General features: G+C 43.7%; 2 protein-coding genes across 3 annotated transcripts in view; both read left to right on the top strand.

Annotated features, from left to right (window-relative positions):
• NARS2 (asparaginyl-tRNA synthetase 2, mitochondrial) overlaps positions 1-1,782 on the top strand; it is a 145,298-nt gene extending 143,516 nt beyond the window's left edge. For both annotated transcript variants that reach the window (XM_081537601.1, XM_081537598.1), the window contains exon 15: positions 1,459-1,782. The gene's annotated coding sequence lies outside the window, so the exon portion shown is untranslated. The remainder of the gene's footprint in view (positions 1-1,458) is intronic.
• Positions 1,783-17,093: 15,311 nt separating this feature from the next.
• The window catches only part of GAB2 (GRB2 associated binding protein 2), a 174,570-nt gene continuing 165,346 nt past the window's right edge, over positions 17,094-26,317 (top strand). The window contains exon 1 of the mRNA XM_081537583.1: positions 17,094-17,362. Within this exon, the coding sequence (XP_081393709.1) occupies positions 17,282-17,362 (81 nt within the window). The 5' untranslated portion in view covers positions 17,094-17,281. The remainder of the gene's footprint in view (positions 17,363-26,317) is intronic.

Genomic DNA, 26,317 nt, shown 5'->3' with positions numbered 1-26,317 from the left:
TTTTCCTACCTTTCTCTTAGGATCATCTTAGAATATACATAGGAAGGTAGATGAAAGAGCTTTGATAGGAATTATTAATATCCTCCCCAGAGTGACCAGCCTTTGATATTTCAAGATGATACTCTGAGAATAGAAACTTGGTGGGCCCTTGTAGCAAAGTTGTTTTTCTTGTGTGTGTGTGTGCTGTAAATACATATATATACAGAAAGAACTGTATTTCGCAGAACCTGGTTTTTGTCACGTGCAGAACTTTCTCTGCACACTGGTTCAACAAGAACTGCTAGTTTGCTGTTTTCCAGTGATCCCAGATTTGAAAAATCTCTTAGTATATCCCTTCCCTTGTATATAATATATAAATTACTCCCCTCTGTATTTTTCCAAGTTTCTAATAATTTACCCACTGGACCGTCAGTGAGGAAGAAATATCTAACTTAAGAGATGACTTTTTAAAAAATTTTATTTACGGATGCATTTTTGGTTGTGCTGGATCTTCACTGCTGTTCCGGCTTTCCTGTAGCTGCAGCGAGTAGGAGCTATTCCCTAGCTGCGGTGTGCGGGCTTCTCATTGCAGCGCTTCCTTTTTGCACAACACGGGCTCTAGGGCATCCAGGCCTCAGTAGTTGGGGCTTCCTGGGCCCTAGAGCACATGCTCAGCAGTTGTGGCACACGGGCTTTGTTGCTCCAAGGCCTGCGGGATCTTCCCAGATCAAGGATTGAACCCAGATCAAGGATTGAACCCCGATCTTCTGCATTGGCAGGTGAATTCTTTACCACTGAGCCAACAGGGAAGCCCAAGAGATAGCTTTTTTTTTAATCCTTGGAGAAATCTTGATTGTGACCTGATAGTAACAGAACCTGCTTCTCCATGTCATGCAAATATAATAAATTAGAAACCACCTCACACTTCCTTCTCCTCAGCCATCTCTTCTCCAGAATAGACTGTAGCTGCTCAGTTGGGACAGTCTGTTCTTCCTGGAAGGGCTGCACCCCACTACGGTGTTCACCAGGCAGTGTATCCTGAAAGCGGGCCTTTCTCTTGATCAAGGAATGCTTCCCTGCACCGTCTACTCAGCTGCTACCCAAGCGCCCTGTGACACCAGTCGTGACGTGAGAAGGGCTTAACATCTCCAGTGCCTCCTTCCTGTCATCTTATAGCCTATAGTGGTTGTTCCTCCTCCTGTTATCTGTCATGCTGTAGAAAAAGCTCAGTTAATAGTGTCAAAATGTTCAGGACAGTTCTAGCCACCTTTATTTGGGGATTGCAGAAATGGACTTGGGTTATCTATAAACTTGATATTGAAGAACAGTAAGTTCTTTCACCGAAGATTTCCACCACTATTACATTTTTTTTTTTTTGCATTTCCCTAACAGGCAGGAACTGATTCCTTACACAGTTAGGGTACGGCTGGCCAGTGATCTCTTTAAATGTAATTTCCATCTCTACATCCTCCATTACAGGTTTCTGCATCAGGAAACTGTGGGGTCAGATTCCTGCCAGAAAATGTGTTGGATGTTTGGTGTCCTGGAAGGGGTATTAGATGTAGAGGGAAAAGACTGTGGTTTGTGTCTGACATACTGCATACTATCTGTGGAACCTTGAGCAGGTTATTTTATCTCTGAGTTTGTGTATGCATCTGCAAAATGAGGATAATATTTAACTTACAGTGTTGTAAGAAGACTATGTGAAAGGGTTTCATAAATTGAAAACACTATACAAATGTAAAGCCTCCAACGGGAACCCCTTTCAAAAATCAAAAAAAAAATAAAATCTGTATGAACAAAGATATTTATTGCATGTTGAATGAAATATTTTATAGCCATAGAAATTATAAAAGAAGATGTGTTGAAAAAAATTTTAACTGTACTTTGGAATTGCAACAGTGTAAAAGCTATGTCCATAGACTAGAAGTTTATGGGGGAAAATGGAATCAGCTGTTTCAAGATGTGGGATGGAGTGACTTTTCTCTAAAAACGCCTTTGGTGTCTTCAGTTCAGTTCAGTAGACTCACTGTGCTGGGTGTGGTGCTCCATTCTGTGGATACAGAGATAAATAGGAGGTGCTCCCATGACTCAGGGACTCCCCTTTCGTATAACCTTTGCCAAAGCTGATTATGTGTAAGAATCACCTGGGAAGCTTATTAAAAATTCAGGTTATCCTGGTACCACCCTGGAAAGTCTGTTTCACCCTAAAAGGTCTAGGATGGAACAGCCCACAATTTGCATTCTTTTAACAGTCACCCTGAATAATTCTAATTGTTGTTCAGTCACTCAGTCACGTCTGACTCTTTGTGACCCCATGGACTGCAGCATGCCAAGCTTCCCTGCCCTTCTCTATCTCGCTGAGTTTGCTCAAACTTATGTCCATTGAGTCAGTGATGCCATCCAACCATCTCATCCTCTGTCACACTCTCTTCTCCTGCCCTCAATCTTTCCCAGCATTTGGGTCTTTTCCAGTGAATTGGCTCTTAGCATCTGGTGGCCAAAGTATTGGAGCTTCAGCATCAGCCTTTCCAATTAATATTCAGGGTCAGTTTCCTTTAGGATTGACTGGTTTGATTTCCCTGTTGTCCAAAGGGCTCTCAAGAGTCTTCTCCAGCACCACAATTTGAAAGCATCAGTTCTTAGTTGCTCAGCTTTCTTTATGGTCCAGCTCTCACATCCGTACCTGACTACTGGAAAAATCATAGCTTTGACTCTACGGACCTTTGTCAGCAAATTGAAATTTCTGCTTTTTAATATGCTGTCTAAGTTTGTTACAGCTTTTCTTCCAAGGAGCGAGCATCTTTAATTTTGTGGCTGCAGTTAACTGTCCACAGTGATTTTGGAGTGCAAGAAAATAAAGTCTGTCAACTGTTCCCATTTTCTTCCCCATCTATTTGCCATGAAGTGCTGGGACCAGATGCCATGATCTTAGTTTGTTTTAATGTTGAGTTTTCAAACAGCTTTTTCACTCTCCTCTTTCACCTTCATCAAGAGGTTGTGATCCACACAGTCAGAGGCTTTAGTGTAGTCAGTGAAGCAGAAATAGATATTTTCTGCAATTCCCTTGCCTTTTCTATTATCCAGCAGATGTTGGCAATTTGATCTCTGGTTCCTCTGCCTTTTCTAAATCCAGCTGGAAGTTCTTCGTCCGCATACTGTTGAAGCCTGGCTTGAACATTACCTTTGAACATTACCTTGCTAGCATGTGAAATGAGCACAATTGTGTGGTAGTTGGAACATTTTTTGGCATTGCCCATCTTTGGAATTGGAATGGAAACGGACCTTTTCCAGTCCTGTGGCCACTGCTGAGTTTTCCAAATTTGCTGGCATAATGAGTGCAGTACTTTAACAGCTCAGCTGGAATTCCATCACCTCCACTAGCTTTGTTCATAGTGATGGTTCCTCAGGGCCACTTGACTTCACACTCCCAAGATTTCTGGCTCTAGGTGAGTGATCACACCATCATGGTGATCTGGGTCATGAAGATCTTTTTTGTATAGTTCTTCTGTGTATTCTGGCCACCTCTTAATATTCTTGCTTCTTCAGACAACTATTTTGCCTTGTTGAATTTCTTGGGGATGGTTTTGGTCACTGCCTCCTATACAACATTAGGAGCCCCCATCCATATAGTTCTTTAGGCACTCCGTCTATCAGCTCTAATCCCTTGATCTACTTCCACTGTATAATCATAAGGAATTTGATTTATGATTTAGGTCATATCTGAATGGCCTAGTGATTTTCCCTACTTCTTCAATTTAAGTTTGAGACTGGAATAGGTTGTCATGTCCTTCTCCAGGGGATCTTCCCAACCCAGGGATTGAACCCACGTCACCTACATTGGCAGGCAGATTCTTTACCACTGAGCTACCTCTTGCATCTCCTGCATTGGCAGGTGGATTCTTTACTACTGAGCCACCTGTGAAACCCGAATGATTCTAATATAGATGGTTTAATATCACACCATTAGTGTGAAACCTTCAGTGAGGTCTTAATGTTTTTACAGTAAAAAGTAATAATTACACAGATCTGCTCATTGAAGAATCTGACTGTTCTGTCTGGACCTTTGAGCTGGCTTCTGTGCCTCTCTATCAAGGACTGGACAGCCAGCACACAGAAGGATGTGGCCATGGAACGTGGCCCAGACCTCGCCACACCTCTCGACCTCTCTCTCTCTCCCTCTCTTCCTTTCTCTTCCACTACCTCTCCTGTGTTTTTATCTGTGATGTGTTTCTCTCCCACTCTGATTCCTCTTTTGCCTGTAATAAAGCGACATCCAGGTGCTTCCCCTTCCTTTCTCCACCCCTCCCCCAACCAGACATGTCAACTTTGTTGAAAAAAACCCAACTCACTAACCCAACTCACTAACTTGTGCTGAAAGGCTCTTGTATCGGGTTAATGTTTCTCAGAAAGCGTAGGAGTGGGCTATTCATGGATCAACAACCACAAAAATATGTATGGAAACTTTCGGGTGTTTATTTTGACTGTCATTTCACTCTTGATTAACTTTTTTCTCGTGGGTTGGCAGCCCTCAACAAAGTCCTGTCCTGCCTGTCGAGCTGGAGTGTGCCCTGCACCCTGGCTGAGTGCTGCCTGTCTCCACACGCCTGTGATCGGGCTTGGGTGGCTTTCTCAGCTACACACCTGTTGCCTCTTAGTCACCCAGATTCAAGATATTAACAGCTCTAAGCACACTCTCCGAGGCCATGGGGTTTTATTTCAAGAGTGGTGACACTCCAGAATGCAGCTAGGATTGCTACATTTTCATACGTTTGTATTACTAGTGTTAGTATTTGTAGTACTTGCATCTCAGGATACCAGGGGTTGGCTGGTGGCTTCCAGCCTCCCTCCCCCCGTTATGCTCCCTCAGTACCATATGGAAGTACCCATCATCTTACACTGTCATTTTTCTTCTCTGTCAGGACACGAGCTTCATGAGAAGGCGAGGGCATTTATCTTTGTGTGTCTAGTGCCTTGGAGAGTATCTGGAACATAGTGAGTACTCATTAAATAAGCCTTGAATGAATTAGGTGTCCAAAAAAAAGGGAAATGTGTCCATTGGACAAAAGGGAAATATTCCTTAAAATATAACTCGCAAACTGGTTTTCTCCCCTATATGTCTCTAAAACATTTCATAAATTGAACTTTTAAACTAGCCTTTTCAGCCTTGCCTGGGCATAGAGCAAAAACGCAGGAATGAGAAGTAACTATGAGTTCAACTCGTAATTTGTTGTTGTAATCTGTTACTGAATGTGAATTTCAAGGGCATCTCTCCATCGCTGCTTCCAGAGTACAGTGACGACTTCATAGGCTTCTCAAGAGCCTCTCCACGCTGTTCATCATTTCACAGCCAGCACCTCGCCAAGTCCCTTGTACCTAGTAGATGCCCAGTGAATATTTGTTGAATGAATGTATTTCATTGGTGGAAGAAATTCAGAAGCAAGTCCTGAGATGAATTTACTTGGAGTCACTCATATTTCAGTTAATGGTTTTCTCCACCTTGCTCTCTAAATCTAGACAAGTTTCTTGTCTAAAAATTGAAGGAGCTACTGCTTACATCATCTAATCGAACAAACATTAATTGATGCCTACTCTTGTGCCTCTCTCTGTGAGGCGCCCAAAGACAGGTAAAACCTAAGCCCTTTCTGTTTGTTCCCTTATGGTTCAGTTCAGTTCAGTTCAGTCACTCAGTCGTGTCCGACTCTTAGCGACCCCATGAATTGCAGCACGCGAGGCCTCCCTGTTCATCACCAACTTCCAGAGTTTACCCAAACCCATGTCCATCGAGTCAGTGATGCCATCCAACCATCTCATCCTCTGTCGTCCCCTTCTCCTCCCGCCCCCAATCCTTCCCAGCATTAGGGTCTTTTCCAATGAGTCAACCCTTCGCATGAGGTGGCCAAAGTATTGGAGTTTCAGCTTTAACATCAGAACTTCCAATGAACACCCAGGATTGATCTCCTTTAGGATGGATTGATTGGATCTCCTTGCAGTCCAAGGGACTCTCAAGAGTCTTCTCCAACACCACAGTTCAAAAGCATCAATTCTTCGGCGCTCAGCTTTCATCATCATGCAACTCTCACATTCATACATGACCACTGGAAAAACCATAGCCTTGACTAGACAGACTTCTGTTGGCAAAGTAATGTCTCTGCTTTTAAATATGCTACTAGGTTGGCCATAACCTTCCTTCCAAGGAGTAAGCGTCTTTTAATTTCATGGCTACAATCACCATCAGCAGTGATTTTGGAGCCCAAAAAAATAAAGTCTGACACTGTTTCCACTGTTTCTCCATCTATTTCCCATGGAGTGATGGGACCAGATGCCATGATCTTAGTTTTCTGAACGTTGATCTTTAAGCCAACTTTTTCACTCTCCTCTTTCACTTTCATCAAGACGCTCTTTAGTTCTTCATCACTTTCTGCCATAAGGGTGGTGTCATTTGCATATCTGAGGTTATTGATATTTCTCCAGGCAATCTTGATTCCAGCTTGTGTTTCTTCCAGCCCACCGTTTCTCCTGATGTACTCTGCATAGAAGTTAAATAAGCAGGGTGACAATATACAGCCTTGACGCACTCCTTTTCCTATTTGGAACCAGTCTGTTGTTCCATGTCCAGTTCTAACTGTGGCTTCCTGACCTGCCTACAGGTTTCTCAAGAGACAGGTCAGATGGTCTGGTATTCCCATCTCTTTCAGAATTTTCCACAGTTTATTGTGATCCACACAGTCAAAGGCTTTGGCATAGTCAATAAAGCAGAAATAGATGTTTTTCTGGAACTCTCTTGCTTTTTCGATGATCCAGTGGATATTGGCAATTTGATTTCTGGTTCCTCTGCCTTTTCTAAAACCAGCTTGAACATCTGGAAGTTCACAGTTCACGTATTGCTGAAGCCTGGCTTGGAGAATTTTGAGCATTACTTTCCTAGCGTGTGAGATGAGTGCAATTGTGCGGTAGTTTGAGCATTCTTTGGCATTGCCTTTCTTTGGGATTGGGATGAAAACTGACCTTTTCCAATCCTGTGGCCACTGCTGAGTTTTCCAGATTTGCTGGCATATCGAGTGCAGCACTTTCACAGCATCATCTTGGAGGATTTGAAATAGCTCGAGTGGAATTCCATTACTTCCACTAGCTTTGTTCATAGTGATGCTTTCTAAGGCCCACTTGACTTCACATTCCAGGATGTCTGGCTCTAGGTGAGTGATCACACCATCGTGATTATCTGGGTCGTGAAGATCTTTTTTGTACAGTTCTTCTGTGTATTCTTGCCACCTCTTTTTAATCTCTTCTGCTTCTGTTAGGTCCATACCATTTCTGTCCTTTATGGAGCCCATCTTTGCATGAAATGTTCCCTTGGTATCTCGAATTTTCTTGAAGAGATCTCTAGTCTTTCCCAACCTGTTGTTTTCCTCTATTTCTTTGCATTGATCACTGAGGAAGGCTTTCTTATCTCTCCTTGCTATTCTTTGAAACTCTACATTTAGATGGGAATATCTTTCCCTTTCTCCTTTGCTTTTCACTTCTCTTCTCTTCCCAGCTATCTGTAAGGCCTCCTCAGACAGCCGTTTTGCTTTTCTGTGTTTTTTGCATTTCTTTTCCATGGGGATGGTTTTGATCCCTGTCTCCCGTACAGTGTCACGAACCTCTGTCCATAGTTCATCAGGCACTCTGTCTAGCAGATCTAGTCCCTTAAATCTACTTGTCACTTCTACTGTATACTCATAAGGGGTTTGATCTAGGTCATATCTGAATGGACTAGTTGTTTTCCCTACTTTCTTCAATTTAAGTCTGAATTTGGCAATAAGGAGTTCATGATCTGAGCCACAGTCTGCTCCCGGTCTTGTTTTTGCTGACTCTATAGAGCTTCTCCATCTTTGGCTGCAAAGAATATAATCAGTCTGATTTCAGTGTTGACCATCTGGTGATGTCCACGTGTAGAGTCTTCTCTTGTGTTGTTGGAAGAGGGTGTTTGCTATGACCAGTGAGTTTTCTTGGCAAAACTCTATTAGCCTTTGCCCTGCTTCATTCTGTACTCCAAGGCCAAATTTGCCTGTTACGCCAGGTGTTTCCTGACTTCCTACTTTTGCATTCCAGTCCCCTATAATGAAAAGGACATCTTTTTTGGGTGTTAGTTCTAGAAGGTCTTGTAGGTCTTCATAGAACCATTCATGTTCAGCTTCCTTGGCATTACTGGTCGGGGCATAGACTTCGATTACCGTGATATTGAATGGTTTGCCTTGGAAACGTACAGAGATCATTCTGTCATTTTTGAGACTGCATCCAAGTACTGCATTTCGGACTCTTTTGTTGACCATGATGGCTACTCCATTTCTGCTAAGGGATTCTTGCCCACAGTAGTAGATATAATGGTCATCTGAGTTAAATTCACCCATTCCAGTCCATCTTAGTTCGCTGATTCCTAGAATGTTGACGTTCACTCTTGCCATCTCCTGTTTGATCACTTCCAATTTGCCTTGATTCATGGACCTAACATTTCAGGTTCCTATGCAATATTGCTCTTTACAGCATCGGACTTTGCGTCTGTCACCAGTCACATCCACAGTTGGGTATCGTTTTTGCTTTGGCTCCATCCCATCATTCTTTCTGGAGTTATTTCTCCACTGATCTCCATTAGTATATTGGGCACCTAATGACCTGGGGAGTTCATCTTTCATTGTCCTATCTTTTTGCCTTTTCATACTGTTCATGGGGTTCTCAAGGCAAGAATACTGAAGTGGTTTGCCATGCCCTTCTCCAGTGGACCACTTTCTGTCAGACCTCTCCACCATGACCCATCCGTCTTGGGTGGCCCCACACAGCATGGCTTAGTCTCATTGAGATAGACAAGGCTGTAGTCCGTGCGATCAGATTAGCCAGTCCTCTGTAATTTTAGTTTCAGTGTGTCTGCCCTCTGATGCCCTCTAGCAACACCTACCGTCTTACTAGGGTTTCTCTTACCTTAGACATGGGTATTTCTTCACGGCTGCTCCAGCAAAGTGCAGCCATTGCTCCTTACCTTGGACAAGGGGTATCTACTCACGACGGCCCCTCCTGACCTTGAATGTGGAGTAACTCCTCTCGGCCCTCCTGTGCCCACGCAGCCGCTGCTCCTTGGGCCTGGGGTAACTCCAGTTACCCCAGTCCCTTATAGTTAGCTGATCATTTCTCGTGCTCTAACATTGCCCACATGCCATTGTAGACACCCGCTTATCTGTTTCTCTCTCCAGAAATACCTTGAACTTCTTAATAAGACCTTGGTCTTACCTCAGTATTCCTATGCTGAACTTGTCATACATAGTAGGTTCTCAGAAAATCTTTATTGAGAATTGAATAACAAACAAGTATGTAAAACCCCTAAGTTTTATATATATGAATATAAACATATTTTGTATTTGAATAGAAATATATGCCTTCCTAAGTAATATCTGAGTTTCAGATGATAAATACTGGATATGTCCTGAAAGAAACAAAATTGGTGTTCATGTCTCTATTAAACACCTTTCAAGGTGTCTAGTTAGTTATCGAACCCATCTTTCACCTGAGAATCCCCCCACCCTTATGCTAGCCAGTGGGTGGCCCACCGACATGCGAGGCACATGAGCTTCCCTTGCTGATAGGGTTAGGTGTGGATACCTGACCCCAAGTGGACCAGTCTCTTTTCCTCTTAGGAAATTGGGGTTGAGAACACTAGAGAGCCTGGACTGGTTGCTTGAATCAGGAACACATAAACTTAGGAGCCATAAGACAAACATGTACCATAAGAGACAGAGAAAGCAGTTTGCAGAAAGAACTAAAGGCAAAATACTCAGAAATGAAAAACCATATGGCCTGTGAGAGAGACACACACACATATACAAACTGGCTGCCTAGTTCTTGCTATATTTAGTCCTTGGTTGCTGTTCTTCCTGAGGCCACATTCAACTTTTTCTTGGATTCCATGGGCTATACCTTTTCTTTTCTTTTTTTTACCAGTTAATTCCCTGTAGGGGCATAAGCAAATTTAAAATGGTTATCTGCTTTTACAACTAAAAAAAGACACTAGTACACTAATAGAAAAAAATTCTTGTTGTTCTTTGTCTCATTACCTTTTTGTCACACTTACATATTATTTCAGAATATTTGTTGATCAGGAAATTATTTAGATGAGGAATTCCTGATAAATAAGGTGCAGCAGGAGGCTGATGACTTCTTTGCTTTTCAAGTTTCTTGATCCCCTAGATCACAAAAACAGAAATGAATGGAGACTTATTTACAGAGGGGATTGGATACATATGAGATCTTTTTTAAACTACAAAATTGAATTAAAGAGGTTTTGAAGAGCCAACACATTTGGCAGCTTCCCAAGACATCTATTTTTGAAGATTCTGCTTTCCAGAACTGTTGAAGAATGGCTTTTGTCACGGGCCTTAGCTGTGTTTCAGACTAGCCAAAACTGAAAAGTGGGAAGAGACTAAATAAAGCGTGTGTGTGCTTAGAGCAGCTCAGACCCTGCTGTTGGGCTGGCATAAACACTGACAGCCAGATCCCTCAAAGTAAGATAAAGACTTTGTTCTGCAGAAACGTTCCAAATATGAAGTTATAATGATATCTGCCAACATGTTCTCACCACTCTAGGAAAAGAAAACAACAGCAACAAATAAGTTTCCAGCTCTTTTCTCAGTGGACCCTCTGGACATTGGAGAAGCTTGCATGTAGTTTGACTGCAGCTACTTTCTTTTTTTAGTTAATTGTGTTACACATGCCTCATAACTTCTAATCCCAGCGGGGCTGTCATTTAGAAGGGGGCTGAGGGGAAGGCTGTTTTAATTCTGGCTTTTGTTTCAGCCACTAAATGTAATGCCACATGATTGTTGACCCAACAGTAATCCAGTTAAAAAACAGTCTTCAGAGTTACTGCATCATCAAAATTAACCCTGATTACATCAAATTATGTTGAAACAGACCACAGCTGTTTGCCCTGTTGAAGCAACTGCTCAAGAGCTCATCCAGAAGATACATCTGGGTGTCAGGAAAATACATTTTGGGTTTTATTTTTGTTTCTCAACGTAAATGGAGGAGGGAAACTCTCTGTCCTGCCCGGAGTGCTTGGTGGGAGCTGAAAACCTTGTGATTCTCCAGATTCAAAAATCTTCTTAATTTCAGAAATGAAAAAAAGAAAAAAACCTGAGATTTTCTGTTTCAATTTTCTATAGGAAGGATGTAAGAAGGAAATCCAAATCTGTTGAGTATTCCTCTTGTCAGCAAAAAGAAGTGGAACTGACCACAAAGAAGGGCAGTGGGATTTTCTGTGGGGGGCTGTATGTACTGGTGCTCTGGGCTGGTTCATGCCAGCCTGTGAGAAGGGACTGTTAAATTATGGAAGATTTTGCAAGCTGATTGCTAAAGAATAACACTGAAATTAAATTATCATTAAAAGTGGAAAATAACAGGTATTGGAGAAGATGTGGACAGCTTGGAATCCTCATACACTGCTGCTTGAAATGTAAAATGCTGTAACCACTGTGGGAAACAGTAAAGAGTTCTGTAAAAAGTTAAACACGGGGTCACATGTGACTTAGCAGTTTGACTTCTAGCTGTATAGTGAAGAGTGTGAAAACACTGATTCACACAAAAACTTGTACATGAATGTTCACAGCAACATTACTCATAATAGTCCAAAAGTAGAAACCATTAAAATGTGTATTAACTGATGAGTATATATAAGTAGAACATGGTACATGGCTATAATGGAATATTATTCAGCCTTAAAGAGGAATAAAGAAAAACTGATATGTCACAACATGAATGAACCTTGAAAACATTATACAAAGTCAGACACAAAAGGCCATGTGGTATATGAGTCCGATTATATGAAATATTCAGAACTGGCACATCCATAGAGACAGACAGTAAATTGGTGGTTGCCAGCAAATGCTGTTGGGGAAATGAGAAGTGACTGCTAATAGACGTGGAGTTTCTTTTGGGGTGATGAAAATGTTTTAAAATTAGATAGCAGTGATGGTAGCACAACTCGAGAATATACTACAAACCAACAAATTGTACAGGTTGAAAGTGTGATACTTCTGGTATGTGAATGATACCTTAATTTAAAAACTAACCAGAATTCATCAGTTACTAATTATTTTGATACATTTTACTATTTGCTCTTGGCATTATGTCTATTGTATCCTTTTGATGGAAATACTAAAGGTGTATTACTATGCATCTTTTAACTGTATTCAAAGACATGAAGTTGATAGCTTGAAATCATTAATAGTTGGGGAGAAAATTGTGGGAGGTTCATATTTGCCCCACAAAAATTGTCACATACTACAAATCAAGGCTACTACCGACACTACCAGAGAGCCAGGTTTTAAACTTTTACCAGCCCATCACTGGCTGTATGGGTCCAACAGTCATCTTTGATAACTAGTGGAATTAGTTAGATAATCTCCTGTGGAATTTGGATCCCCAGCAAAACAAAGACTAACAAATCCACACAGCAACTCTGCCTGCATTTGGTGCAGAAGAAAGGCATTTCTTGTCCACTGTGCTATGAAACCCAGCTTAAGTCAGGGAACATGATTCCTCCGGCCCTTGCTAGTATTGTGTGTTGGTACAAGTGACAGCGCCCTGTCAAATTGTCAGAACGAAGCCAGATACCAGATAAACCACAAATGATTTTAATTCTTAGTCCCAGACAGGAGGGTATCTGGGGAATCTGTATGGCAGATTTGGAAACCAAGGGTTAACAAGTGAAACTTCAAAGAATTACCTCCAGCTGCTCAGCCCTCCCCATCAGGCCAGTCCCTCTGGGTTTAAGCACTTCCGCTGCTTACAGGTCAGAGAAGGCAATGGCAACCCACTCCAGTACTCTTGCCTGGAAAATCTCATGGATGGAGGAGCCTGGTAGGCTTCGGTCCACGGGGTCACAAAGAGTCGGACACGACTGAGCGACTTCACTTTCACTTTTCACTTTCATGCATTGGAGAAGGAAATGGCAACCCACTCCAGTATTCTTGCATGGAGAATCTCAGAGAAGGTAGAGCCTGGTGGGCTGCCGTCTATGGGGTCGCACAGAGTCGGACACGACTGAAGCGACTTAGCAGCAGCAGCAGCAGCTGCTTACAGGTACCCTCTCAGATACCGTTGTCCGGGTGGATGATCCTAGAGTTCTGGATGCCCCAAGGGTCCATAGCTCTCACTTGTCATCCTTAAAGGGTTGGTTCCTTCATTCTCAAACGTTTACTGAACATCTATTTTGTGCCTGGCACCATGCTTGGAGGTTCTGGGGATACAAAAAAAGAGGAAAACGCAGTCCAGCCTTCAGGGAACTCACAGTTCTTTGACAAGTAAACAGGAACTTGCACAGTGTGATAACCCAGTTTATACAGGTGCAGTGTGACCCTTAAGAATGAACAACTGTTTTGGGGGTTGGATACATGAATTTTAGGGAAAGGGGTCTTGAGATAATCTGTTCAAGGCCTAATTCAAGGTAGAAGGACTCTGAAGGAGGTAAGGGGTCATCTTGCAAAGTAGGGTTTGGAGTTCTAAGGCACTTTCCCAGGGATCTTGACAGCCTTTGTTCTTCCAAGAATATGGTACCTGATTTTGCAGCCTGATCTGGGGGTAGTGTAATGTCACCACCATGGCAGCAGAGATGTCCAGGAACCTAACTGCCCCAAAGCAATTACCGCAGGTTCTTATTCTTCACAAAGGAGAAATTGGGGAACTACTTGCTCAAACTTTTCTCTTTATGAAAGCTTACTTCCAGAATGTCTCCCATTGGGTGTAATAGGGAGAAAACCCAGTTAGGTCTTCAACCACACTCCAAGCCCACTTCCAGATCTCAGTCCCACCCAAATGCTGAAAGTTGTTTTGAGTAGGTCAGATTAATGTGATGGAGGGAAGCAAGTGGGCTCAAAGCACCTGGGTGTTAAAGAGACTCCCACCTCAACATGCCTGAGAAACAAGTGTCCTGAAAGTCACCAGCTGAAATGGCCCAGCTGGTCATACTGACCTTGACAGCAAGCAGAAATTAACCTGTCAACTAAACTGAAAGGGAGAAAGGGCAGAAGGGCTAGGACACAAACATCTATTCCCACCCCTAGTCCGATCACTGACGTCAGGCTTGGCGTGGGCGGTATTAATCACCCGGTCTGGTGTGCAGTTGAGGACATCTCTCCTTCCAGCCCGCCCCTGGGAGTGTTTCACCAGCCATGCACCTGCCACCGGCCACAAAGCCTCAACTCCCAGACAGGCACGGATGCAGGCTGTCGCTGACGACACTCAAAAGTCAGAGTGCGCCCTTTAGAACTCAGGCTCTGTTGGGGGAGGGGCGGGAGCAAAATGTGGTGCTCCGGCTTTCCTCCCAGGTGTGCGTTTCTCTAATCTCTGCAGTGCCCCTCCAGGGAAATCCTCCTCATAAGATGGGTCATTTCCTGGGGATTTAATGAGAATACAGAATTAACGGCGCTCCGTGCAGCGGGTCATTAATTCCCCCAGGAAATACCTGTGGTCTTTAATCAAAATTGCCTAAATTATAGACTAGTGATGCACGTCCTCTCGGAGGAAGGGGAGACTGTCGTCCCAACTGGTTCCAATAGATGGCGCCGATCTTCATCTAAATAAATCATTCAGATAATTTGTTTTCAATTCCTCCCCAGTGAAAACCAAGGAGCATTTAAAAAACAACAACAACAACAAAGGCAAGGAATGGACAGGACTTAGCAAAGGCCCGGACAGGAACGTCCTGTGGGAAGGCTGTTTCTAGGCCTGACTGCTACCTCAGGCCCAGAAGACTGAGCCACATGGAGGGGTGCAACCAGGGACCTCAGCAGCAGTCCCTCCACCGATGAGCAGCCCTAGCTAAGTACCGGCAACTGAGAAATGAAAAGGTTGGGGAGGGGAGGCGAGCACCAAGAGCCCCTTCCTTTAACCTTTGGGGGAGGAGGGGTATGCTCAGAGAAGACTTCTGAAGCTGATACTCTGTTGTATTTCAAGGCCCTCCTGTCATTGGCCTCGAAATGTTTCCACATGAAATTGTAAATAAAATATGGGCGGGTGGCATCTTTAGCTAAACAAAATGAGACCCTCAAGAGTTTCCGGCTGAATGCAGCCCAACTCCCAACTAATGGTTGCTGAACAGTCTCCCAGTCTGTCTTGAATCCTATAACTATAAAAAGATACGTAACAGAAGACTACTCTTCTAAGGAAAGATAAGGCCTCCTGTGTGTATGCCTGACTTGCATCACAAACCTCAGCTGCAAACAGGCCATGCAGATTTCTCAGACTCTGCAATCCCTGAGACTTGGCACCATGACTCAGATGTGAATGAAGTCAGAGGACTGCTTTATTTTGGTCAGGAGTCACCGCCTCCTGATTGATTTGGCAGGCTTTGAATATTTTGATATTTGTGTCACGGGTTTTATAGAAGGTACTTAAAGCCAGAGGTTAAAATGGCCATAATTCTGGTGGTGGCCCTTACACACGGCTTAAGTATCCCTCAGTTGAAAGGCTAAAAGGCCTGGTCCCGGAGATAGCCTGATTGTCCTGGTTTTACATGCAATCCAGCAGCATACCGGATAGTGAAGAAAATCAGCGAAAATTGGGTCCAGGGTTGCTGATTGCTAAACCCTCCCAGGTGCTTAGAAGAGCTAAGCAGAGAGTATAAAATTAGCTTTTACAAACTGAAATGGTTGAGTTTTCCACAACCCAACAAAGATCTGTAAAATCTGAAGGATGTCCAACAGCTTGCAACAGCTAGTTTTGCTGCACAGAGATAGGGAAATGAGCAAAGTAGCCTTAGTCTGATGTCTTCGGGGAGTGCAAGATGCCACCGGTTCTACTCCTGTGCCCGCGGCAGTTCCCTATTGATATAACGGGTTACTTACTATACACTCGGGACGGGGTGGAGAGCATAACCTTTTAACGCTGCTTGTAAAAGTACTTTGTGAGTTGAAAAGAGCCTTTAACCAAAGGTTTCCGGTTTTGCTGGGGGTTTTTTCCCCTTCTTCCCTCCCCACAAAATGCTAGATTCATCAGGTATATGCTTCTGCGTTCTCCATCTCAGTTAAGCCTTTCCACAACGCAGTAAGAGGCATATGCATCATATAAGTCCCAGAGAATTCTCGTAACCTGTGTCGATAAGTTGGAGTGCTGAAGAATTTTGACCCCAGTCTCTTGCTCTACAGCATCTTGCCTTCCAATTCACTATGAAATAGTATTTTTGACTCATTTTTACCTCCTTGATTCTACAGATCGTAAGAATTCTCTTCTACTGAATTGCTTTTCCCAGAGGCAGTGTGGGAGCCGGCAGAACTTTTTTTTCTGATAATAGTGTGTTAGTCGCTCAGTCGTGTCCGACTCTTTGCAACCCCATGGACTGTAGCCTGCCAGGCTCCTCTGTCCATGAAATTCTCCAGGCAGGAATACTGGAGTGGGTTGCCAGTTTCTGCTCCATTCTGATAATAAGAGGACCCTAAATTAATGCGGATATGAAAGCAATTCTCCACTTTAAAGAGATGAGCAGTACCACTCCCAATCCCGAGCCATCCCTAGAATGAGAAACTTGACTGCACTGCCAAGGCTTTGGGCCCTTAGGCTATCTGTGAAATGGGAATAATACACCCCACTCAATTTGGAAATTTGTAACGAAGATCATGTAAGCAAGGAACGTACGCCCATCCTAGCGCGTAGTAATGTTGTTTTTTTTTCCTTCTCCCACCAAGGGAGTGAGAGAGTTAATGAAACTCTTGGAAAGCCGATAACTCATTTCAGCCAGAACCTGACCCACTGAAACCTGAAACGCAAGGGGAATGGACAGGACAGGGGAGCAGCCCTCGGGCCCCTAGCTGACGACCCTCTGCGAAAGGTCGATTCACCATTGAGGGCGCGCAGTCCCTGCCCATCACCCTACGCCCACCAAGGGCGCGGCCGCCTGCCCCGCTGACTGCCGGAGGCTTCGGAAAAAAGACCCGGGGGGGCGCGGCCGGCCGCAGGCGCCCCCGTGAGCTTTGGGCCCAGGGCGCGAGGCGGTGTCCGCGTCTCCGCAGGCGGCCCGCCCGGGGGCGCGGCGGGCTGTGGGCGTGGCGAGCGCGCACCGCCCTTCCTGCCGGGGCGCCCCCGCCGCGGCCGGGCCGGGAGAACGCGCGGGCGCGCGCGAGGCAGCCGGGCCGCGCCGCCTCGTCCTCGCCCTCGCCCTGCGGCCGCCGGCCGCCCCAGCCCCTCCCCTTCGCCGCGAGCCGCGCACCGCCGGCCGGCTGAGCCCGCGGCCCGCGCCCTCGTCCGCCAACCCCGCGGCGGGCTCCGGGCGGCCGGCAGCATGAGCGGCGGCGGCGGCGGCGACGTGGTGTGCACCGGCTGGCTGAGGAAATCGCCCCCCGAGAAGAAGTTGAGGCGCTATGTAAGTGCGGGCGGGGGCGAGGGGCGCTCCGCGGCCTGCCGAGGGGCCGGGCGCCCCGGGAGGGTCCGCGGAGGCGCCGGTGGGGGTGCCAGGAGCGGCCGGCGCCCCCCGCGACCCGGGGCTGCTGCACACCTGTCACAGGTGCGCCGCCGAGGGGCGGGGCGGGCGGGCGGCCAGGTTGAGGCTGCGGCGCCTCCCCGGCCAGCCTCCCCGTAAACTAAACCCAGTATTGAAGTTTGTATTGATTGTTTTCGGAGACCGAAAAGAGTTGATTCCCGGGGCCGGGGGGTCCGTACTGACCCCGAGCGGCTCCAGCCTGCGGGGCTCGGGGAGTGGGCGGGAAAGGGGGGCCGTAGGCCGAGGGGCCGCGCGGCCGGGCCCCCCACAAAGGGCGACGCGCCTCCCACCCTTTCCCCCCGCGCTTTCCCTGCCTGCCCCTCCCGGTGGCCGCCTGCTTCCTTCCAGTCCACAGCCGCTGCATCACGGGCAGCGTCAGCAGCATGTGAAGTCCTTGTATTAAGTGACTCATTTGTTTGTCCCCCTTCTTTGCCTTTATGCTGTATGTCTCTCACATGCATCCCCCGACCCCACGAAGGTGACACTGCAGTTTGGTCTGCTACAACTGGCCCGGGTTTTGTGTTGTGCAGCCCTTTGGCGTCTGGGGTCAGGAGAGATCAAGAGTCTCAGTTCCCAGGTGGTGCTAACGGACAGTGTTTACTGAAATTACGGGGACAGCCGTTCCCTTTTAAGTGAGAAGCTCCTCATCCTGGGGAGGGTCGTGCAGCTTGTTGTGAGCAGTGAGGTGGTCTGGTTTCCACACCCTGCCCACCACCACCACCAGAAGATGCCTAGCTTGGTGGGGTCAAAGTACAAGATGGTGCCAGTGACTGAGATTTGGCTGAAATCAGCCCTGGGTTATTCGACTGAGTTTGGAAATAGAAGTAAGGTCGCTAAAAGATGTCTGGGTCTCCCATCCTCTCCTCTTCCCTTGCTGTGAAATGCCCTTGTTAAACTGCCTGTCCGTGCTGGACTGTGAGATTGTTCCCACAGCATGGAAGTGAGCTGTTGCCTTCCAGCTGCAGTGCATCAAGGGAGCTCTGAATAGACCCTGCCCGCTGTCAGCTGCACCCGTGGCTGTCCGTAGGGGGAGAAGCAAAAGCTTACCAGAGTTTCCTGTCTTGGCTCCCCAGATCAGAACCAAGGGACTTCTGGCCTCTGGATTGAGGAAGTGACATTCTGTTTTTCAAAGGAAGTGTTGTTGGGGAGTGCAAGTGAGTGTGTATGTAAATGAAATCAGGCTCTTATTTAGATCATCTGCTGGGGGGAAAAAAAGACTAAGGATTTAGCACATGACTTTCAAAAGTGGACACATATTTTAAATATAGTAGGGATGAGACAATCAAGTGTTCGTCTCAGTTTTAAAGCTCATTTTCAGAGATGTCCATGTAGCCAAAGAACTATAATTGGTAAGAAAGAAGCTTTTCTCCTCTTGAGGGCCATATCAGTTCATTAGCAAAGGTGCATTTTTAGATTAGGTAAAAAGAATAATTTTCTATTAATCTTTCACAAGTATAAAACAAACAAAAAAAATCTTCGGCCCCAAGAGCTTCAGAAGACTATCAATCAAAGTGTAATACCATACCTTACCAGCTAGTGGAATAAAGTATCCAGTAAAAATGAGACTTACTTGTCAAACTAGAACACTGCCCTAAACAACCTTGAAACTTTGTTTTTGAAACAGTTTGCAATTTGACACTTTATCTACATTGACTGATAACTACTTCAACTCTATCACCCAGACTCTCCTTGTGATCCCTTTCTTGGGTATTTTTGTTTCCAAGCAACTTTAGCTCAAAATAACCGGGTTCAGAGGCTTTAGGGTCAAGCACCTTTTCCCCTCATTTGAAGTACTTGACAGCCTGAAGTCGTAAGATGACTTCAGCCTTTTCGTTATCTCCCTCGTACTCCAGACCATAAGGCCAAACTGGTAACAGGTTTTCTTAGGCTAGGGTGTGATGTGTTCCATTGGTATGACTGGAAGTCTCCCCTGCTGTGGATGTTCACTTCTCTTGGTTGAAGCTGAGCTGGTTTGTGTAACCCTAAACTCCTGGGGAACAGTCTTCCTTTACCTCTTCTTTTCTTTGGGGGTTTTGAGAATTTCTGTTTTAAGTTAGAACTCTGCCAGCTCCTTCTGTTCATTAGAGGCCCAAGTTCACTAGAACCAAAGTAGGAAATTTTCTAGCCCTGTAACTAAACACACACCCCCAAACTGCTGCTTATTCTGCTATATATGTTACCCATGTGATATTATAGATTGAGAAATCTTTATTATAAGAATGTGTTAGGAATCTGAAACAAAGGAAAAAGAAGTTTATGAAATAGATTACACCATTTAAAATTATTTTTTAATCTACTTTTTATTTAATTTGGGTTGGTGGTAGATATAGGGATTTAAAAAAAAAATCAACTTGAAGCTATGGAAAAGGTATGTTAGTTACCAGGATTAACTTTAGGGATTCCTTCATTAGTGTCTTGTCTAAGTTATCAATTGTAAGAAAGTGTAAAGGGTCTGTTCATTATTTGCTGTGTGCCCTCGAGGAATTACCAAAAAAGTGACCTCTGGGAAATGGTGAGTATTGCCTCAGAGGTGACATAGTATGGTTGCAGTGAGAGGCGGGCAGAAGGAACTGTGCTCCCATCATTCCACAGACTGCATGTGTATGTGTGTGCATGCACGTGTGAACACACACGTATGCATGGATGTAAAGTTGAAAACATATCTTCTTGAGGAAAAAAAAAACATGTTGACACACACTGCCCGGTTATTTTCTGTTGTTTTCACTGGGTTAAAAGATTAGGGGAAAAGATAGGCAGCAGCACTGCCCCCTAGTGGCTAGTTTGAAGAAAATTGTGTATTGATTCTAAAGAACAAGTGAGTTAAGAAAACTCTTTGTTTGTTCAGTAAGCTCATTTATTAAAAGATCTGTGTCCCAGAAACTGGATTAGATTCTGGGATTAGAAGTTAATCTATCCCTTCAGTCTTAGCAGACGACCTTGCCTTCCCCTTCACAAAGAAAACCGAAGCTTTTAGGGAGTACCTGTCTGCACATACTGCAGCCACATTTCCAAATTTATCTCTACTGTCCCATACCCACCACATCCTTAACCTGTGATTTCTTCTCCATGTTAATATATTATTTCAAGAGTTTTGTATAAGTGGATGCACACAGTATAACTGTGGAGGATTGGTTTTTTTCACTCAGCATAATTCACTGGAGATTCATCCACATTGTTGCACGTTAGTCCATTCTTTTTCATTGCAGAGTAGTATTCCACGGCATGGATATAAAGCAGTTCATTTGTTTAACCACTCACCTATTGATTACATTTTCTAACAGCCAATGTTGTTGAATATCTTTAAATATAAATATTTGCCACCTGTATCTACTCTTTGGTCAAATGTCTCTCTTCAAGTCTTTTGTCTATTATCTATTTGGATTCTTTGTTTTTTACTGTGGAGTTTTCAAAAAAATTTTTACATATATTTAAAATTATTTATTTGCTTTTGGCTGTGCTGAGTCTTTGTTGCTGCACGAGCTTTCTCTAGTTGTGGCAGGCAGGGGCTTCTCTTCATTGTAGTTCGTGACCTTCTCATTGTGGTAGCTTCTCTTACTGCAGAGCACAGGCTGTAGGGCATGCAAGCTTCAGTAGTTGTAGCTCATGTGCTCAGTAGTTGTGGCACACGGGCTCAGTTGTCCTGAGGCATGTGCGGTCAAACCTGTGTCTCCTGCATTGGCAAGTGGGTTCTTTACCACTGAGTCACTGGGGAAGCTCTACTGTTGAGTTTTGAGAGTTCTGTATATGCTCAAGCTATCAGTTCTTGTCAGTACATGGTTTGCAAATATTTTCTCCCAGTCTGAAGCTTGTCTTTTCATCTACCAAACAGGGTGAAGAGGAAAAGTTTTTGATTTGGATGAAGCCCATTTTACCAATTTGTCTTTTTATGGGTTGTATTATTTTGGTCAAATACAAGAACTCTGTGTAGCCCTGTTGCAGAGATTTTCTCTGTGTTTTTCCTTCCAAACATTTTGATTTTATATTTTTCAGTTAAGTCCATGATCTAAGTTAATTTTTATATAAGATGTGAGACCTAGATTGAGATTTTTATTTTATTCATTATTTTATTAATATTAATAGTATCATTATTACTTGGGAGTGGATGCTCGATTGCTCCAGCACCATTTGTTGACAAGACTGTGCTGCCAGGCTCCTCTGTCCATGGGATTTTCCAGGCAAGAATAGGTAGCAAGTTGCCATTTCCTTCTCCATTTGTCATTAAGTAGTTGGGTATATTTGCACTGGACTGTTTCTGGGTTCCCTGTACTGATCTGTGGTTCCCATGTGTCTGTCCTTCTGCAATACTGCATACTCCTGATAACTCTAGCTTTTTGATAAGTCTTGAAATCTGGTACACTGATTCCTCCACTTTATTCTGGATGAGAGTGTTCTTAAATTTTTCTAAAATTTGAAAGGTCATCACATCATTAGAAAGCTTGAACAGTATTGAAGTATAAATAAAAATTACCTGTAATCCCACTGACCTTGAATTTTTCTTTAAACTTGTCTTCTGAACAGAGAATGTGAATGTAACAAATATAGTTCAGTTCAATAATTTATCAAGCAGCCATTACATGCCAAGCACTCAAATCCTGGGATTACAAAGAAAAAGAAAGGCCTCCTGGAGAGATGCCCATAACTAGAAGTAAGCCAAGAGAAGAAAGCTTTCCAGCCAGAGAGACCACTGACAGGGGAGGCCAGGTGGCAAGGACCTTCATGGTGTGTGTCCAGGGACACTAAAAACAGTTTAGTGTTGCTAGACCATCAGCAGGATGTTGAAAGTAGAGGGCTATGAGACTGGAGAGGTAGGCAAGAGAGAACATGTGGATAGAGAAGTAAAAATGGTCAACAGTTCATGAAATTGAACTCAACATCAGGAATCATTAGGGAAATGCTAATCAAAACCATAATGAGCTATTCCTTCACCCCTGTTAGAATAGCTGTTCCTCAAGAAGACCAGAGACGACAAGTATTAGCAAGAATACTTGCCAATGTAGAGTAAGGGGAACCCTTGTTTTAGTGTAGGTGGGAATGCAAATTGTCTCAGCCACCATGGAAAACAGTATGGTCGGGGCTTCCCTCATAGCTCAGTCGGTAAAGAATCCGGCTGCAATGCAGGAATCCACCTGCGATGCAGGAGACCGGGGTTCAGTCTCCAGATCCAGAAGATCCCCTGGAGAAGGAAATGGCAACCCACTCCAGGATTCTTGCCTGGAAAATCCCATGGACAGTGGAGCCTGGCAGGGCGGGCTACAGTCCACGGGGTCGCAAGAGTCAGACAGGACTTAGCGACTAAACCACCACCACCACACTAAAAATAGAAATGTCATATGATCCAGCAGTTCCACTTCTGAGTATATATTCAAAGGAAGTGAAAATAGGATATTGAAGCAATATGTATACCACAATGGTGATTGCAGCATTATTCACAATAGCCAAGATATGAAAACAATCTAAGTGTCTATCAGTAGATGAATGGATAAAGAAGATGTGACCACCCCCCCCACACACACACACTACAGTAATATTCAGCCATGAGAGAGAAGGAAATCCTACTATTTGTAGCAACATGAATAGACTTTGAGGGCATTATACTGAATGAAATAAGTCAGAGGAAGGCTAATACTGTATGATCTCACTTATGTATGGCATATAAAAAAGCCAGACTTAAAGAAATAGTAGAATACTGGCTACCAGAGACCAGGGGATGGGGAAATTGAAGAGATGTTAATCAAATGGTACAAACTTCAAATCAGAAATGAATAATTTCTGGAGATCTAATGTGCAGCATTATAATTTTAGTTTATTATATTGTACACTTGAAAATTTCTAGGAGAGTATACTTTAAAGATTCTTACCACAGAAAAGAATGTGATATGAATGAAGGTGTTAGCTAATGCTACAGTGGTAATCATATTGCAGCATGTGAATCGTATCAAATAGTATCAACATATGATACGTATGCAGCGTATCAAATTGGCATGTTGTATACCTTAAGCTTAGCACAGTGTTATATATCAATTATGTCTCAAAGCTGAGGGAAGGAAAAGAACAAGGGAGAAGGGAGGTCTGCAGAAACTAGAGTGAACTCAGGATTTGTTTCTAGACCATCCTAGGCAGCCACAGCTTTATTCCAACATATTATTTGAGTATTTAAACAAAAGCTCTTTCTAGTCCCAGTTCCTAGGAGAGAGAACCATATGGAAATTCCTTTGAGCAGTTTTGTGTTCTGTGGTCCTAATCACTGGATTGATTCTTTGTGTTCACAGCATCAGAGAGACTGCTCCATTCCAGGGCCAGTGTCCTGAGCTTCTTGTCCCCAGCATTGGATCAGAATTCCTCATTTGGAAGCAGCCCATATGTCTATCAACAGATAAATAAAGTGTGGATATACATACAGTGGAATGTTATTCATCCTTAAAAAGAAAGGAAATTTTTACACAAGGCCATGATGCAATATGGATGAACCTCAATGACATTATGCTAAGTAAAATAAGCCAATCCCAGAAGGACAAATTGTGTAATTCCACTCATATGAAGTACCCAGAGGAGTCAAAACCAAAGAGGCTTGCCAGGAACTAGGAGGAGGGAAGAATGGGGAGCTGTTGTTTAATGAGTACAGTGTTTCAGTTCTACAAGATGAAAAGTTCTTGAAATGGATGTTGGTGATGTTAGCACAACAGTGTGAATATTTAATGTCACTGAACTGTACACTTTAACATGGCTAAGATGGTAAATTTTATGTTATATGTATTTTTCCACATGTTAAAAAACTCCTCATTTGTTAGTACTTGGCGCTGCTAGTACTTCTAATCCAAGAGAAAAAAACAGGATGGAATCTCCACAGCCTTGAATGATAATGGAATGTTCTTTCAGGGATCTAAGGACCAGAGGGAGTAAAGTTGTCCAAATCAGGAAGGCACGCTTGCTGCTTTGCTTAATGAAATAGCTTTGATGTTGCTGTCTATCTCTAGCTGACCTTTCTGTAACTGGGAGGGAATAATGGATTATGGTAACCTCAAGTTTATGAGAAATGCTGAGAAGAGTATAGGTTCCTGAGCAGGCTAATTGCCTGCATCCAAACTAACACTGACACTTGTTTATAGAGTGTATTTTGTATCTTTTACCATCCAAAGGGGGTAAATCAGTACTGAACCCTGCCTTCAAGGAATTTACAGGCTACAGATACCAGAAATATACATGTGAAACAGAGCAATGTCCTTATATGGAGTTGTGTGGTCCAGACAACAGGTTTCATGGAGGTGAGAGCTCTTAGCCTGGAAAAAGATTGAAGAGCTTCCTTCAATAGTGGAATAGAAAGTGGGGATGTGAGTTGAACTCAAAAGATTTGGACCTAGAAAGGAACTTGGAAATTAAAATGGGTAGGGGGCAGTGTACATGGCATTTGAGGGGCAGTGGAAATCCATCCCGACTGGAGGAGTCTATAGCAGAAATCAAAAAGAGGATTGAGAAGTTAAGTGGAAAGCTGAGAATAGTCCATAAAAGGCCTTAGATGGTAGGATGACATTTATTAATGAAGAGCATCACTCTAACTCAGTAAGTTTTTGCCTCTCAGGTATCACTCCTTCAGTGTGCAATGTCAGCGGTGTGTTGACGTTGTTTATCTTCAGAAGACCTCTGTCTTAGTGTTTCAAGGGGCTCTGAGTCCTTGAGCAAATGTGATTTTCTGAGTCTACTTACTTGTTTGTAAAAACTGGCGAAATACATCTTACCTCTCTGGGTTTGAGAATTTACTGGATAACATGTGGAAAAAAAAAAACTTAGCATAATGTCTAGGCTAGAGTAGGCTTTTAATATTGAGGGATGTGGCAGTAGGGTCTGATGTTTGTTTATATTTCTTAACCATTCCATAGGCATTTAGGACATGAGCATGGTTGTCTTCACATCCCTTTCAAGTCTGAGTTAGGTCTGAAGTTTACCATGTCAGAATGTAAGTGGAATTCCCAAGCTAGATATTACATCCAGTTGTAAGGAGTTGTTTTTTTTTTCCCCCAAAGGAACATCCCAAGGGTCACCTGATCTCAAGGAAGGGAAGTGAAACCACATGAGGTTTTGTCTGAAGCTATAACCTTGTGTGCTAAGGGGTATAAAAATTAATGTGTGATTCTGGAGCCCATGTTTGAGAATGACTTAAAACACAGAAACTTCCAAGTAAGTGGTAACACTTTAAAGCCCTGATGTCTCCTACCTCCCAGGCCCGTCCAAAGTGAGCCCTCTTTTTGGCTTGTTTCTGTGGCACTTTTTTTTCACTTCTAGTTTGGACTCTCAGGTTGGGCTTTTGTCTATCTCCCTTTGCGAGATTATGACCCTTTACATTATAGTGTAAGCACCAGCTATAAGCAAGGCACATTCAAAGTCACTGTCATTTATGCTTTACAACTACCCCCCCCTAGTTTATGTTTGCTTCTCTTTATGTACCAGTTGTCAAAATATTGGATTTAATAACTTTCAAAGTTATTAATTAAGGTGTTTTGAAGTAGCATTATGAGCTGACATATTTATACACATTTGATATATTTGAACTGGTTCTGGCTGTTATCCTTACTGATGTCCCGCTTGTACTATCTTTAGCTAGTGGGAGCCTATTCAAGTTGGTTTCTGGGTCCTTTTGACCTCACCTTACTAGCATTTGATAGTTTCTTTGTTATCTGATAACAACAAGATGTTCCAGGCCTATCTTGTACAAAGATGTTCCAGGCCTATCTTGTACAAAGATGTTCCAGGCCTATCTTGTACATTTTTGATCCAGACTTAGAATTAGCCATTTCCTGTAAGAATTCTTTTAGTAAAAATGGTATCTAGAAACCCTCATGGGCT

The sequence above is a fragment of the Giraffa tippelskirchi genome, chromosome 10, assembly GCF_054371585.1.
Source record: "Giraffa tippelskirchi isolate mGirTip1 chromosome 10, T2T-mGirTip1v1.2.pri, whole genome shotgun sequence".
Lineage (NCBI taxonomy): Eukaryota > Metazoa > Chordata > Mammalia > Artiodactyla > Giraffidae > Giraffa > Giraffa tippelskirchi.
The sequence above is the reverse complement of the archived record's forward strand: the minus strand, read 5'-3'. Positions and strand labels throughout refer to the sequence as shown.